This window comes from Canis lupus, chromosome 7 (genome assembly GCF_003254725.2).
Source record: "Canis lupus dingo isolate Sandy chromosome 7, ASM325472v2, whole genome shotgun sequence".
Classification (NCBI taxonomy): Eukaryota; Metazoa; Chordata; class Mammalia; order Carnivora; family Canidae; genus Canis; species Canis lupus.
This window is the reverse complement of record NC_064249.1, coordinates 4,684,786-4,702,016: the sequence shown is the minus strand read 5'-3', so window position 1 is coordinate 4,702,016 and position 17,231 is coordinate 4,684,786. Positions and strand designations below refer to the sequence as shown.

Sequence of the window (17,231 nt, the reverse complement as noted above, 5' to 3'; positions counted from 1 at the left end):
GAGTGAACATACAAATGATAAAGCAAAACAGCCTTACTGCTGATACGGAAAAAGTTTTAAATCACACCAACCACAACATTCCCTTAACCAAAAGCCTGATCCAGAGTGAGGCCCTAACTCAATTCAATTCTATGGAAGCTTAAAGGTAAATAAACTGTGGAAGAAAAATCTGAGCTAGCAGAGGTTGGTTCATGACATTGAAGGAAAAGAAGTCACCTCCATAACATAAAGGCGCAAGGTGAAGTAGCAAGTACTGATACAGAAGCTCCAGCAAGTTGTCCAGAAGGTCTAGCTGACATAACTAATGAAGGTGGCTACCCTATACACCAGATTTTCAATGTAGACAAAGCCACCATATACTGGAAGAAGAGAAATATGGGGGTCTCATAGCTAGAGAGGATAAATCAATGCCTGCCTTCAAAACTTGAAAGGACCAACTAACTGTCTTGTTAGGGCTAATGTAATTGGTGACTCTGAGTTGAAGTCAGTGCTCATTCACCATTCTGAAAATCCCAGGACCCTTAAGAATGATGCTAAATCTATGCTGTCTATGCTGTATCAATGAAACAACAAAGCCTGAATGACAGCACATCTGCTTACAACGTGGTTTCCTGAATAGTTTAAGCCACTGTTGAGAATTGCTCAGAGATTTCTTTCAAAATATTACTGGCCATTGACAATCCACCTGGTCACCCAAGAGCTCTGACAAAGATGTACAACAACATTAGTGTTGTTTTCATGCCTACTAACACAATGTCCATTCTGCAGCCCATGGGTCAAAAAAGTAATTTTTTTTACTTTTAAGTCTTATTATTTAAGAAATACATTTCATAAGACTTGTAGATGCCATATACAGTGATTCCTCTGATCTGCATAAAGTAAGATAAAAACCCCCTGGAAAGGGTTACTATTCGAGTTGCCATTAAGAACATTCACGATTCATGTATCAAGTGAAAACATCAACATTCACTGGAGATTGGAAGAAGGTGATTCCAGCTCCCATGGATGACACTGAGGGGTTCAAGATGTGAGTGGAATAAGCAACTGCAGATGTGGTAGAAACAGGAAGAGAACTAGAATTAGAAATGGAGCCTGAAGATGGGACGGAATTGCTTCAATCTCATGATATAACATTAATGGATGAGGAGCTGCTTCTTATGGATGAGCAAAGAAAGTGGTTTCTTGAAATGAAACCTACTCATGGTGAAGATGCTGTGAAGACCGAGACTGCTGAATGACAACAAAGGATTTAAGATGTTAGGACATTAGGATATCAGGACAACATAGGATATTATATAAATGTAGTTCATAAAGCAGTACCAGAATTTGAGAGGATTCACTCCAATTTTGAAGTAAATTTTGTAGGTAAAGTGCTATCAAACAGCATCACACTACAGAGAAATTGTTAGTGAAAGGACGAGTCTATCACTGCCGGCAAACGTCAGTTGTTTTAAAGAAATTGCCAAAAATAAATAAATAAATAAAATAAAATAAAAATAAAAAAATAAAAAAGAAATTGCCACAGCTACCCAACCTTCAGCAACCACCACCCTAATCACCCAGCACATCTAGGCAAGACCCTCCACCAGCAAAAATATTCTGATTCCTGAAAGCTCAAATGAAGCTTAAATGTGTTTTTAGCAATATTTTTTAATTAAGGCATATACGTTGTTTTTTAGACATAATGCTATTGAACACTTAACAAAATATCATCTAAGGTAAACAGAACTTTAATGTCCACTGAGAAACCAAAAATTTCATTTGACTTACTTTATTGAGATATTTGCTTTATTATGGTGGTGTGAACAGAACCCACAGGGGATCCCTGGGTGGCACAGCGGTTTAGTGCTTGCCTTTGGCCCAGGGCACGATCCTGGAGACCCGGGATTGAATCCCACATCGGGCTCCCGGTGCATGGAGCCTGCTTCTCCCTCTGCCTATGTTTCTGCCCCTCTCTCTCTCTCTCTCTCTCTCTATCATAAATAAATAAAAATTAAAAAAAAAGAAAAAACAGAACCCACAATACCTCTGAGGTATGCCTGGATTCACCCTCCTCTTTTGGCTTTCCCAGCCTCCTCATTAGAAAAAAAAAAAAAGGTTCAAAGGGCACTATATAAAGAACAGAACTTTTTCCAAAGAAATATTTCATTAAATATTTTTAAACAGAGGCACCTGGGTGGCTTAGTCAGTTAAGCGTCTGCCTTCAGCTCAGGTCATGATCCCAGAGTCCTGGTCAAGCCCCATGTTGAGCTCCCTGCTCAGCAGGAAGCCTGCTTCCCCCCTCCCTCTGTCCCTCTCTCTGCTGGTTCTCTCTCTCTCCTTCAAATAAATAAATATATAAAATCTGTTTAAAAACTATTTTTAAATTAAGACTTTTTAAAAATCAAAACTAATATAAAATAATAAAGAAGCAAAGTACAATTAAAAGTAAAAGCTAAAACAGTTAAAAAATATAAAAACATTAACTATCTAATGAAAAAAAAAAAGAAACACCAAATACTCCAAAAAGTAAAAGTGAAACAAGGCAAAAATACCAATTCTAAAATTTAACACTTCCATGCAGATGGTATGAGGTGGTACAAACAAATAGCAGGCCTCCCTTGGGTCAATTTGCTGATTACAGATACCAGAAGTATCAAAGTCTTTAGTCTTTCCTTGGTTGCAGAAGATTCAACACTCTATCCTTCTGGGTTAAAAATATCTGTGTGGGAGGAAGATATCTCTTAAAGAGCACTGAGCTCTAGCTTAGTCATTTCTTCCAACCCATAAATCAAGCAAAAGCCAACCCATCATCTACTCTCTTCAACCCTAGCTTTCAATGCAGAGTTTCAACTTAGAATAAGTACTATCAATTCCCTTATTAACAACATATAAATAATTTTTGCGTTTTGGCCAAATTAAATTCAGCCATATCTAAAAAGGTAAAATGCTAGTCATATTTAAAACTATGTTTTAAAGGAAATATATGTTGTATATGTTAAATCTGTCATATATATTAAACATAATATAAATCATACATTTTCAAAGGATTAAAATATCATAAAAATATAAATTGTAAATATATATATATATATATATATATATATATATATATATAAACTGTAAACCATGCTAAATATAACTTAATCTTACTGTGATGATTTAGAAGCCAATTCGGAAGTGTTCAGTAACTTCATTTTCGTTACTTTGACCACCATTTTGAATATGTCACAGGTAGGAAAGTAGTTGTATATGATACAAGGTTTAAAGTAGAAAATTTGACATGAGGGCCATCTCTCTTCTTTCTTTATCCATCTATAAAAAAATTATCATTGCTAATCTGAATAATACCTGAGGGAAAGGAGTCAAAAAGATTGCCAAAACATTTTATAAATTCCCAAATCGAGTAAACCATAAATAAATGGATTTCATAATGGCTTTATAAAGAATTCTGGACAGCTACGTCACGTCAAAGGCCAAATTTAGGACAATGATATATATAAAGTATTGGAGATTCATTTATATCTTCAACTATTAAGCTTAAAATGAAGTAAATACGTACAAATGAAAATTTTCTATTCCAACTAGTGTTCAGTTTTAGTATTTCCACTTTTTTAGAGTAAACATTTCACTGAGAAACACAACAGTAACCATCAAGAACTTGGAAACTGGAGCACCTGGGTAGTTCAGTGGTTGGGCATCAGTCTTTGGCTCAGGGTATGACCCTGGGGTCCTGGGATCATGTCCCACATCAGGCTCCCTGCAGGGAGCCTGCTTCTCTCTCTGCCTGTGTCTCTGCTCCTCTCTGTGTGTCTCCCATGAATAAATAAACAAAATCTTTAAAAAAAAAAAAAAAAAAAAGAAGAAGAAGAAAAGAAAAACTTGGAAACTAGTAGTTTTGTATATAAAAATTCTCAGCTTACTATTTCTTCAATAACACGTCTAAACCCACATAGTGAATACAACCAACACATAATCTTGATGAAATCGTGTTGCCCTTGTTAATAATTATTCTGCAGATATTCATTACCAAAATTACACATTTTATATAGCAAAACTACTTCAAAATTTAGTTCTCACATTCTCTGTAGAAATAAGTACAAAATAAAAAGAGATAACACATTATCTCAAAATCAAATTAACCTCATTAATTGTTTATAAGTACTAAACAGAAAACACTATTTTAGTTTATACAAAAGAGTATCAGTGACCAAGGCCTTGAAAAAAAAATCCCCCAAATATTAAACAACTTCCTCTTCCAAGAAAAAGAATCCCAACTTCCTCTTTCAAATATCATATCCAAAGTACCCTGGAATCTCAAAAAAAAAAAAAAAAAAAAAGAAAAGGCATTTAAGTATCCTTTCTGAACCACTTATAAACTTGTTTATTTCATAGCAACTGTATTTTTAATGTACAGATCCTGAGGACATACAGTGCCCTAGCATATTAAAACACATCTGAACTTATTTGGGTTTCATTTCAACCAATGTTTTTCTACACAAATTCATAAGTCATTTCAAATACTCTCTTACCAAAATTAAAAAGAAGGCTAAATGTTACAATTACCCAGTTGACAAAATTTTAAAGGACAGCTTAATTTTAATTAATGATAAATTTGACTACTACACATATCCTTATACTTGGTGCATTTCTGCTACCAAACTAAGACAAACTAGTTTTGAAATGACTAATTTCTGGACACTTACACATTGCAGAAGACCATCAGATGTCCTCAACTGATAGCTCTACACTTTATTTTCAGATTCAAATGATAAATAAGAAGGAACTGAAAGAGGAAAAGGCTCTATCTGATCTTTACCGGCTCTGCCTACTAAGTTACAGAGTTTGTGGTTTATCAACACAGCTCTATTAAAAAAAAATGTTTTAAATACAGCATCTATTCCTTGTGATATAAAAATGTACAGCCTTTTAAAGTTCTTTTACATTAAAAATTTTTTTAAAGATGTAAGAAATCTACAATAGGTTTTAAAAACACAGCACAACCTTTTACTAATTTTACTTTATTAACAGAGTACAACTTAACAAGTAATTATTGAATATCATCCATATGGAAGACACGTTTTCTGGAAATCTACAAGAGGTCCAAAGAAGTACTTGTCCTCAAAGACCTAAAATCCAGTGGCTGGCAAGTTGTCAGGGTGATAAAGATCAAACTCAAGGCAGAAAATAACTGCCACAGACAGATAGCAAAAGGAATATTACTCAGCAACTTCTTTTTATATCTCTGACTTCTGTAGCTTCACTTTCACAAATTTCATCGGTTCTATAATTGTAATAATTTAGAAAACAAATGAATTTAACAATAATTATTATAGTCTCAATACCCTTTACAATTTCCATTCCTTTTGAGAATTTACTTATTTGAGATAGAGTGAGAGAGAGAGAGACAGAGAGAGAGCACACACAGCGGGGAGGGACAGAAGGAGAGGGAGCAGCAAGCTGTCCACTAAGCAGGGAGCCCAAAATGGGGTTGGACCCTGGGATCATGACCTGAGCCAAAGGCAGATGCTTAACCAACTGAGCCACCCAGGAGACCCTCATTCCTTTTCTTTAGAAGCCACTTCAATACCTTGAAAATTGTGCTTCCACCACTCAACAAATATTCACTGAACACACACCTTGGGTCAGACACTGTTTTAGGCTCTGAGTGAACAAAACTAAACACACACAACCACCTACCAGGGCAGACTGCACCTCAGCAGAGTGTGCTCCTTAATTATCTTCATTAGATATAAATGTTTATATTAAAAGTAATATATTCTTTAACTCTTAGTTATTCACACCAGATTTTGAATGTGAATTAAAACTCCAACCAACTCCAGAAAAAGATAACAGCCAGGTACCCATCTCAGAGCTGACAATATAGTATCTCACTGTCTCTCCCTCCATCACCTGAGGACTAGCCCTGACTCTGCCCTCGGCCCTCTCCCCCACTGTCTCCCGTACTCCCCCGCACAGAGTCACGTGTCCTGTTTAGACTCACTGCTACACACTGCAACCTCTCCAACAGCCCTTTCCTACACTATGACAATCACTGATTGAAACTCTGAGATGAACAATGGGTGTTATGCTATGTGTTGACAAATCGAACTCCAATAAAAAATATACAAAAAATTTTTTAAAAAAGAAACTCTGAGAACATCATCTTTTTAACTGCTTTTCATCTGTGCCTGACACTCAGAAACATTCAATGAATGAATGAAAGAGGGCTGAATATCTTATACGGTGTGTATGCTCTTCTTTCCATTGTCACCTTTCCACGTCTACTAAAAATTAGTATCACAACAATTCTGATCAAGCCTAGAATTAGACGTGGATTTCCGAAATGAGTGACTTTCAAAAATTGCTGAGAAAAATGTCAACGTTATTAGAAAAGGATGACTTGTATTTTAAAGGCAGCATGGTGTTAACTGTTCTAGTTCAGGCTCTAGAATCAGAAAAACTGGTTCAAATACCAATCCCACCTCTTACAGCTGTATGACCTGGTCAAGCTACTTAACCTTTCCGAGCTTCCATTTCCTCATCTTTATGAAAGAGTTTACAGGGGCAGCCAGGTGGTTCAGCGGTTTAACGCCACCTCCAGCCCAGGGTGTAATCCTGGAAACCCAGGATGGAGTCCCATATCGAGCTCCCTGCATGGGGCCTGCTTTTCCCTCTCCCTGTGTCTCTGCCTCTCTCTCTCTCTCTCTCTCTCTCTCTCTCATGAATAAATAAAATCTTAAAAAAGAAAAAAAGAAAAAGTTTACAGCCCCTTCTTCATATAGCTGTCAAGAAGATAAATTGGAAATATAGGCTCTGAGCACATTTACTGACGTACTCTAAGTACTAAATATTATTTTTATTACTACTTCTGTAAAACATCTAACTGGAAGCCAAATCAGAAAAAATAAATTGACTTTAAAAAGCTTTTTTATAACCATGTTATAGCTTTATTAAGTGAAAACTTATAAACAAAAAACATCTTAATGAAATTCACTGAATACATAAATACTCTTACACACTTATTAAAGCTGTTCATCTACAAATGGAGTGTCAATTTAGATGGGGGAAGAAATGGTAAAAACCTAACTAGAAACTGAGAGAGGTACATTTGATCTTTAGTTCAGAGAGCTTTCCACTAGAGCAAACTGCATCTTTTTAATTAATTCAGCTTTACAAGGCTTTCTTTAAAATTAAAATGCTCCCTTGAGGGCTGTCTATCAGTTGTTCACACCTCACTATGAATTACTTTAATCAGATAAATGCATTAAGTAACACCACCTACTTAAAGAAATTATTATTTGAAGAGAAGTGAGAAGAGGGGTAGCTTTGAAACTAGAGTGCCTGGCATGGAGAAGGCCTGTTTAATGCTCATACTGAGCATCTTATGCAGTCACAGGACAGCATGAGGACAATAGCACCTGCAGGGTGACAGTGGAGGGGGTATGGGGGCTGGAATTCTAAGGTCCACCAAAGCCAATTCCCCTCTTTAAGGAAACTTCCAGTTCTGTTATTCCACTGTTCTCTTCTGCAATGTGCCCTAAGACCCCAAGTGATACCAATTTCCTAAATACCTCTTTAAAAAAAAAAAAAATCAATTGAGGAGCACTTTTGGCAAGTTCCCAAAAAAGCAAAAAAAAAATGACTGAATCACCATGGAAACATGAAACAAGACACCCTTTCCTACGAATAAATCACTACCTGGAATAAATTAACTTACTCTTAATTTATATAAAATAAGAGTCTAACTATGCTCAAAATAAATACAACAATAGGAAAACCATTCAATTTAAATATATAAAAACAGCACAGTATTTCAGGACTTTCTCAAGGTATCTTTAATGCATTCTGGCTCAAGTTAAAAAAATCTTTAAAAAGAAATCTTCAAGTAAAAGATCTCTTCTAGCATGTATATAATATTACTTTAGCATAAGCCTAAGAGTTTGAAAGTGGAAACAATTTCTGAATGTTAAATATTAAAAAATATCTTCAGAGAAGAAAGATTCTTTTGGAATTGATTGAGAACATAGTTCACACTTAACACCTTTGATTTTCATTGTTATTTCTTTTAATATATTTTTTATTGGTGTTCAATTTACTAACATACAGAATAACCCCCAGTGCCCGTCACCCATTGTTATTTTAAATTGTAACTATGGCTGCCTGCTTAAAATACCCCCAGAATGTCTAGTGCTAATATTGTATATATACTTTAAAACATATCTTTTAAAAGGTAAATGGTTGTCCTGTACCTTGCTTATCAAAAATAAAAATTTGGAGGAAAATAAAGGATATTACTTGAGGATTAAATAATCCTCCAAATGAGAGAATATTATCAAAAGACTATCAGGAACAAATTACCTTGAAGGTCACGGAAACAAGAATGTTCCAAGGAAAAAATATGCACAAACTTGTAGCACTGTGGCCACACAGCAGTGCCCAAGCAACAGCCCAACAGCATACCACTGTGAAGAGAAGGGCAGCAGAGGCACCACCCCCCTGAACACCCCGCAGGTAACAGTGGGGATCATCAACATCAAAAATCAAGAGACCTTGGATTAAAGCAGCAAAACTAAAGAACATGTGAACAAATAAGAGTACCCAATGAGACAAGTCATAATCAAACTATTAAAATATAAACTCGGCAGCAGCCCTATCAACGTATTAGTCAACAAATATTGGATGTTGAAATTTGATTTGCTTTTTACACTTGCCAGCAGCTGTGTCAGGAAGCACATAAGGTTCCAAAGCCAAATGTAAAAAAAAAAGTACTGGGGATCCCTGGGTGGCGCAGCGGTTTGGCGCCTGCCTTTGGCCCAGGGCGCGATCCTGGAGACCCGGGATCGAATCCCACGTCGGGCTCCCGGTGCATGGAGCCTGCTTCTCCCTCTGCCTGTGTCTCTGCCTCTCTCTCTCTGTGTGACTATCATAAATAAAAAAAATAAAAAAAAAAAAAGTACTGCTATTCTTAACTATTTTTTTTATAAAACCAAAAATGACTTATCTCAAAGATACAGTTCTAAAGAACCACATTGAGTTTTGTTCTTGGTTAGCAAGTACAAAAAAAATTAAAGTTTCGTTTTCTTCAACAGTCTATGATATGAAGCTAACACTTCCAGTCAGGATGACTCCAATTCATCCATGTGCACCAAGACTGAGGGGGACTCAGAGCTCTGCAATGAACACACAGCTAGAGCAAAAACCCAGTAACTGCATTTTACTCAAAGATTTTTCTTCCATGTTGGGCAATATCTAAAGTCTCCCAAACCACCTTATTGTATATGATTCACCAAAATTCGACTTTCCAAATGTTAGGTCTTCATTGGGTTTCAGGTATGTGTGGATAGGTATAAATGAGTTTTAAGGTAGACTCCAAAACATACGTATATAGCAATGGACCCAATAAATCTTGTGATGTGAGAGGACAACAAGCAGATGTGGGTCTTGAAGGGGAAGAGTGTAAGCACAGAGTATCCCTAAACAAGCGTACAGGTCCAAGATACACATGGTCATATATTTCTACTGTCCCCGCCCCTGTCATACCAGTGCACACTTCAGATCACTCTACAACAAGCAGCTCTCAGTGAATTAATTTGATCATTGAGACACCTGGGTGGCTCAGTGGTTGAGAGTTGCCTTTGGCCCAGGGCATGACCCCAGGGTCCTGGGATAGAGCCCCACACTGGGCTCCTGGCAGGGAGCCTGCTTCTCCCTCTGCCCGTGTCACTGTCTCTCTCTCTCTCTCTCTCAGAATAAATAAAATCTTTAAAAACAAAAATCTGATCATTTATATGAACTATGGTTGGCACTATGCTAGGTCCAATTTCTTTTATTCATTCTGTAAATATTCACTAAACATGCCAGATACTGTGCTAAGCTTTTCTCTAAGGATACATATTAATAAGTCGTGGCCTATTTCTTAAAGACTTCATTTTAAGCAGAGCCAACACTTAGACCCAGCTATACGTGTCTATATATTACTATATTAGACATATCTATAGGAACAGTAAGTGCTAAAATATAGGCAGAAGCCAAATGCTGTAGATTCTGTGTGAACAGTATCCCTAGAGACAAAAACTGTCAAATGCAAGAGCGAGCCTAGAAATACCCTTTCTTGTACAGGGCAGGGGGAGATACTAAGTTAGGATCCTTTGGCCTAAAGTTCTGATTTAGGAAATGAGTAAGAAGGAGGTAAGCTATTAACATAGCTCAAGATCAGAAAGGTGGGTAACTTGGTGCTGGGTTGAACGGGTTCACAAAAGTGGAAAGTCGGTAGCAAAAGAACATTTGTTTCCTAAGAGAAATTATTCTAAACAGACAGGAATAAAGAAAATAAGACTTAATAAAGATGTGCTGAAAACTACACATAAACAGCTAGGATTGTTTAGACGAAGGATTCACTAAACACGGAGACATAACATAAATCCTAAAAAAGAGGAGTTGTGGGGAAGGGGGGTATTCTGAGTCAGCATCAATACCCACAAGGAAAAAGTTCAGGGATTTTTTATGTGGAATTACCCTTGATTCATTAATTTCAGGGAGGACACTGCATTCCTGTTTAAAAATATGTATACCTCTACCACATAGAGTTTATACTCTATTTCTTCACATGGCAATAATGCAGCCTACTTAGAGCTGATTCGAGGTCACCACACAACCAGAGGCAGCAGAGCAGACATTTTTAATTAGATTAAACCTATTAAAAAGCAATAGATTAAAATACAGACTCTGGAGCCAGCCAACTTCTTCATTTCTCTGTGCTTCAGCTTCTTCTCGTGCAAAATGAAGATAAACATTTCCTATCCAGAAAGACATCTGTGAGATTTAATCCGTTAGTATAGGTACAACAGCCAGAATTGAGCACAGCACAAAGTGTGCTATGGAAGTATTATTAGCCGTCCTGCTGCCACTGCTGCTAACGCTACTACTACTACTAGTGCTACTACCACTTGAGGTAAGTGATCAACAAAATATAGAAGAAAAAGCTAGAGCATCAAATCCACTGTCCAAAGAAAAACCCGAAGAGGAGGCATCCTCAACCTTGTATTGAGGAAGTGTTACTTTTCAGTTCCCTGAAGTCTTGAACCGCTTTGGGGAATGCAGGGGCAGTGTGGTAACAATAACTTCTGCTGTTAGAACTGAGGAGAGGCCATCACAGCTGGCTCTACTTCGCTGACTGCTGGGAAGCATGAAAGACAAGCAAAGAGAAGAGTGACAACAGCAATTCCCTTGGAAATCTACCAAGGAACAGTTATTAAGATCTAAATTTTGGCACTTCCCTCTTGGATAGTTGCAGCAGAAGTTATTAAGGAAATTGTCCCGCCAAGGAGACATCCGTGAAAATACGGGCCAACCAGTCTGTCAGACACCATCAGAACCGGTTCTACCAACACAAGGGGACATGATAGGGAAACACAACCAACCATCTCACGGCAATTGTTTGAATTTGTGGGGCCCTCCATGTGAAATGATTTTCTAGTGTTCTAAGACAACTCATACCATTTCAAAACACCAACTAAAACTTAAATAATAATTTGTCTCTGAAGATATTTATGAAGTAAACTACATACAATAAATGAAAGAATTCAGAACCTATTAGAAAGTAAACAAGAGAAACATGCCAAATATCTTAGTGTAATATCCTCAATCTTAGCATAAACCAAATTTAACCTGAGCATGGTATTTTTCTATTGGATCAAACAGATAATCTTCAAAAAATAAGCTAACAGGGGTGCCTAGGTTGCTCACTTAGGCTCAGGTCATGATTTTAGGGTCCTGGGATGGAGCTCAGACTTTAGCTCCCTGCTCAGCAAGCAGCCAGCTTCTCCCTTTCCCTCCCCTTCCCCCAGCCCCCAATCATGCGTGCTCTCTCTCAAATAAATAAAATCTAAAAAAATAAGAAATAAACCAATATTCTGAAAAATGCAAAGCATTTTAATTGATGTCCCAACAACTATTCCTTGTCAGTTGTTTAGTAATAATCAATCATAATAATCTTGCCATTCACCCCTCTATCACTAACCCACCAATGGGGTATGGTTATTTTAGGTATGGTTACACCCATGCCAAGGTGGGCCACGAAGATCCAATGTTCTGGAAGATTATGGGAAAGAAATTTTCTGGCTCTAAGCAAAGTACCATGAAAAGCCAGTGTCTGTCACCCCCAAGGTCATAAAAGAGAAAGTAGAGTTCCAATTTCTCTTGACAGTCATCCTATAACCACAAGGAATCTAAATCTTCCAATGATACCAACTACTGTAAGTGGTACGGCTGAGATGCAGAAAGAGCCTGGATCTATAATGACCTACATCTAGACTTCCTGTCATATAAACTATCAGGTTCCCTCATTACTTAAATTGGTTTTAGGGCGCAGCCTGGGTGGCTCAGCAGTTTAGCATCGCCTTCATCTCAGGGTGTGATCCCAGAGTCCTGGGATCAAGTCCCAAATGGGGCTCCCTGCATGGAGCCTGCTTCTCCCTCTGCCTGTGTCTCTGCCTCTCTCTCTCTGTGTCTCTCATTAATAAATAAAATAAAATCTTTAAAAAAATAAAAAATTAAAAATAAATTGGTTTTATTTTTGTGCCCTGAAACACCCTAATTTACACATTTTTGTTTTCCAGATTTATTATGTTATAAAAATGTTATCCACGTTCATTGGAATGTTAGCAAAAACAAAAAACAAAAAACTATCCTACTTTAAATAAACTAATACACATATCAGATTCATTAAATAAATAAGTTTTATTGACAGTTAAATATGAATATTCCAATAACTCTCTTTAACTATTTCTGGATATTTTCTCTGTGATGTTCATCAATAAAGTAGAAAATTAATAACATTTAGAAACACCAAACTCTCAATTTAACATAAGATTTAAAACACAAAAAAGTATGTCTTGTTAGGCCCTAAAATATTAGTCATATTTATACTATTTAAGTCACAACTAAAAGAAGAAAAGTTGTTTATGCTTCTTATACAGTTGACTTTAGCTTTATTAAAACTCTCCATGAGTTATATTAACGGAATATACTGTCCATGAGTTATATTAATGGACTATACGGGTAGAACGGACTAATTGCATCCTACAGAGAGGCTGAAGTGTTTAACCATTTGTTATATTCTCAACGTCACTGTGCTTGATAAGCTATTAAAATACACATGAGGATGCTTCTGATGAGTAAAGATTTAAAAAATAACCGCAGCAAAAAAGGGCACTAGTAGAAGATAAAAACTGGAATAACTAGTTCCTAAAAATGGAAAAGGGCAAAGAGAGGAAGGAAAGAGTAAAAGACTCAGAAGTCTTTATGAAAGGTCACAATCTGACATAAGTACAGATCAGGTATTAAATAAGGTAGATTGATCCTTGTTCAAAATTACTTCAGCATGCATTTAAAATTTCAGAAAAATCATGTTTTCCAAAGGAGTTTGGCCTGTTTTACAAACACAGCAGGTGAGCATTAATTCACCCACCTGAACTAATGTTATGATACAGATATTCTGAAGATTTATTCGTTCCATAAATACACTAAAGAATAGATTTAAATTGGAGCTGAAAAAATTAATGTATCCATGTGAGTGAGTCTTCAAAGAGAACTTGGCTGTGCCTAGAAAGAATGTAAGTAGACCAACTTTAATTCATATAGGACAACAAAAGATAACTTTTTTATTTGGAAAAAGCTCTCTACAACCTAGGATCACTCCATGCCTGGGGACAAACCTGATCCCAGCTACAGTTCAAACAGGCCCAAAAGTACAGCAGGCAGAGCTGGAGTCAGGAACATGTGTGACTTCCTACCTAAAATTAGCCACACCCATTTCACCACAAGCTGGGTTGGGCTCCTCTATTTTAAGGTGTGCAGCTCCAAATTGCTTAAAAGCATATAATCGCTGGGCAGTTTCTGGAGCTAAGAGTGTCAGCAGACTTTCTACCAAGTCTTTAGAATGGACAGCTAGTCTCCAGAAAATCCCACACTAACTCACCATGTTATCTAGAATCTAAGTACACGGCAAGTGAAATCACACTGGAAAGAGCCATGAAAACATATCACACAAGGACACATCCAAAGGAAATAAGCAGGAAGAGACAGCTCTCATTCCTTTCTATGCACCTCCCTGTGCACACATATTACATATGACAAAAATGGCAAAGAAACTGACCAAAGTATCCTCCTCTTTCCAGGAAATTACACAGAACTGGCAGTGAACCCCTTCCAGGTAATGTCACACTATTATTTACCTCCCTCTGAAAGTGCTCTGCTTCTGGGGTAAACCCAACAGAAGGGGGTACCCCGTCTCATTCCGCATTCTGGAAACATCAGAAGGGAATTGGTGTGCCTCCCCTTGTACTGGCAAGGGGACTTTCACTAATGTTTAAAAAAGGAGCTAAGTTCTCAAAGACAAATGAAAGAAAATTTTTAAAAGTGTGCCCTACCGCCAAAACTAATGATCCCTCAATGATAAAGCCAGGTTCTAAGTTCCACGGCCTTAATGTACAGGTGAAATTTAAGCTGCACAGATACAGTCATGATTTCTACAATCTCATGCCAAAGACCTAGCATCCACTTTCCTAATAGCACCTTGGGACGCTAGATGCAGGATACACATTTAGGACCATTATTATCCTGATACTATCATGTTCTAGCAGTCTACAACACTAACACTTGTTTTGATAGATGCAGTTATTTTAAGAACGAACAAAGCATACACACCTTCGTTTTCAGAGGCATGGCATTTCACTTTCAATACCAAGTCAAAGGTTCTTTCTGGGTTTTCCCTAGAAGAAAAAGAATTTATTTCCTATGACAAGCATCTCTGCAGAGTTTATATTTTCTTAACTCAAAAACTAACCTCGTTCTTGTTGCAGTGTATTCCACGTAACTATATGAGCACAATGTCGAAAATAAAAAAGTTTTTTTTCCCAGTTCAATAATGTAAGAGGCTTAGGTGACCTTAGGAGACCTGGGGCAAGCATTTAACCTCTGAGCCTGCTTCTCTCACCTATAAAGTGCTTTGCTCCCTTAAAAGAATAATAATTGTGGATTATAAATCAACTAATTAATGTGGAAGTAAAAAGTATTAAGTGCTATATAAGCGTAAAGCATGGACTTTATCTTATTTAACTGAACTTGCAAAGCAAGTATGCTCCTAAGAATTTCTACTTTTCCCTGCCAACAAAGCTGGCCAGCAGGTTCTCAGGCTTTTGTTTTGTTTTGTTTTGTTTTTAAAGCACTTGCAGTGTAAGGGTAAATGATAAATATCTGGCTCCACCTGCCATATTCCAGACCACCGTAAAACAGTTTTAATGCTCCTTAAATGTGACACTTTGCATATGCTTCTCTTGAAATGTAATCATTGCAAAGCACGCTCAAAGGAGCACACTGTACATAAACTCAAAGGCTAACAACAACAGCAAAAACCTTGTTTTCTGTCAATTATCTTTGGAGAAATTAACATAGACATCTACCTCAATATTAGATTTCCCCAGTGACAGACAGTAAGGTTGCTTTGCTTCATTCAGAAGTTATCCACGTCTTTGTTAACTTCTCACACATTCAACCAACTCGTTGGGTTTAATTTCAAAAAGCAAATTGAAATCTACTGAAACACATTTTTTTTAACAGTTCTGTTTTATTCTTTCTGCTGGAAGATAAAAGATCAAGCAAAATCTGATACCACAATGTGCACGTGACCAAAGTGTTAATCTGTTATTCCTGTGAAGAAGACCTCAGCGTCTTTGTAACATCGCCTGTTTTTAGTATGTACTTCCTAGAACAGAGTAATGCCACTTTTGATTTCCAAATTAACATTTTTTTTTCTAAATTTATTACAAGAACCTAGAGTCACAGGAAGTGACGGGCTATATAAATCAATTTGCAAATACAGACGTTTTCTCAGCCCTCCCCTTTTCAACTTGTTTCAATGGAAATAACATGGACTTTGGTAACTTCCTCTCTTCTAATCCAATTAATGTCAAAAAACATAACGCATTCTGCTTCGATCCCTTACCCCGCCCCCTCAACACTGTCAGACACTGAAGAAAATGCTGAAAAGCACACAATTCTCCCGTTTTCCTAATATTTTTTAGTGTCTCTTATGTATAAAAATTCAATGCCGGGCTCAGTCACATTGTGAAATTTGACGAGTCTTTCACGCTAAGACAAATAAAAATGCACCGTTTCAGGATTTTAAGCTGGGGGGCGGGGGGGGGGGGTTGTGAAGAGGCCGTAAAGGGAGAAGAAATGCTCTGCAAAGTAAGTTTCGGGGGAGAGGGGAAAAAAAACGACCCATAAAACTCCTACCTCTGAGACCCACGCCCCAGTCCCCACACTTCCACTGCTTTTCACCACATGAACCTCCTGAGGAGACCTCCGCACCGCCGCCCCCTCTGGGAGCGCTCGCGGGAGACCATCTTGCCGCGGTCTGTCCCGCGGCCCGTGCGGACCGCTACCGGGGGCCAGTCCGGGTTTCCGAGGGAAATGGGAAGACGACGTGTGGGAAGCGGCGAGGGAAGCCCCGGGACGGTCGCCCTCACGTTAGGAACCTCCGCAGGTAACAGCGGCCCCGGGCAGCAGCGGGGCTCGGACGCGGCGCGCGGACCTCGGGCCTCCCCGCGGGGGCGGCCGCAGCCGGGGGGCCCGCGCCGCGGCCCAGACACGCGGGGCCGCCGGGAGCCGCCGCCGGAGCCGCCCCCGGGGAGCCGCGCAGGCTTTGCGGCCTAGCGCGGTCCCTCCCGCCTCCCGCCTCCCGCCTCCCGCCCCGCCGCCCCGCCGCCCCCGCCGCCCCCACTCACTTGGTCCTGCAGTCCATGGTGACATGTCGCGCTGGGGCCGTGCGTCCCGCCCCCGCGCCCGCTGCCCGCCCGCGGCCCCCGCCGGAGGGTCGCGCCGCCCCGCGGGGAAGGAGGCGACTCACGGCAGCGGCGGCGGCGGCGGCTGCGGGCCCATGTCGGCGGCGCCCGGGCGCCTCCCCCCACCCCCGCCCCCCCCCGAGCCTTTTTGTGACAGCGGCCGCGGTGGCCCGGCCCCCGCCCCCTGCCGCCGCCGCCCCCGCCGCCCCCGCCGCCCCCGCCGCCCCCGCCGCCCCCGCCGCCGCCGCCTCTCTCTGTTCCCCGCCGCCCGCCGCCCGCCGCGGCTCCGGCACCTTCCGCAGACCAGGAAGTCGCCGGGAGGGGGAAGGGGCGCGCGGGGGCGCGGCCGGCGGCCTCACCTGGGCCGCGCGCGGGAGGGGACGGGGGAGGGGACGGGGCGGCGGG

The 17,231-nt window shown here is 39.5% G+C and overlaps 2 protein-coding genes across 11 annotated transcripts in view; one reads left to right on the top strand and one right to left on the bottom strand.

Moving 5' to 3' along the window:
- Positions 1–16,946, bottom strand: part of DENND1B (DENN domain containing 1B) — a 259,555-nt gene extending 242,609 nt beyond the window's left edge. For 3 of the 5 annotated variants that reach the window (XM_049112036.1, XM_049112038.1, XM_049112037.1), the window contains exons 1-2: positions 16,770–16,946; positions 14,689–14,753 (exon numbers count right to left, since the gene is read on the bottom strand). In XM_049112036.1, the coding sequence (XP_048967993.1) occupies positions 14,689–14,753; positions 16,770–16,786 (82 nt within the window). In that variant the 5' untranslated portion in view covers positions 16,787–16,946. The remainder of the gene's footprint in view (positions 1–14,688; positions 14,754–16,769) is intronic. The other 2 variants (XM_025429719.3, XM_049112039.1) reach the window with 1 other exon arrangement.
- Positions 16,221–17,231, top strand: part of LOC112648287 (uncharacterized) — a 54,820-nt gene continuing 53,809 nt past the window's right edge. For 4 of the 6 annotated variants that reach the window (XR_004817261.2, XR_004817260.2, XR_004817262.2 and 1 more), the window contains exon 1: positions 16,296–16,528. Coding sequence is in view for 2 of the 6 variants with exons in the window: in XM_025429723.3 (XP_025285508.1) it covers positions 16,327–16,528 (202 nt within the window). In the remaining 4 variants the exon portion in view is untranslated. Of the gene's footprint in view, positions 16,529–17,231 lie in introns of all 6 variants that reach the window. The other 2 variants (XR_003128891.3, XM_025429724.3) reach the window with 1 other exon arrangement.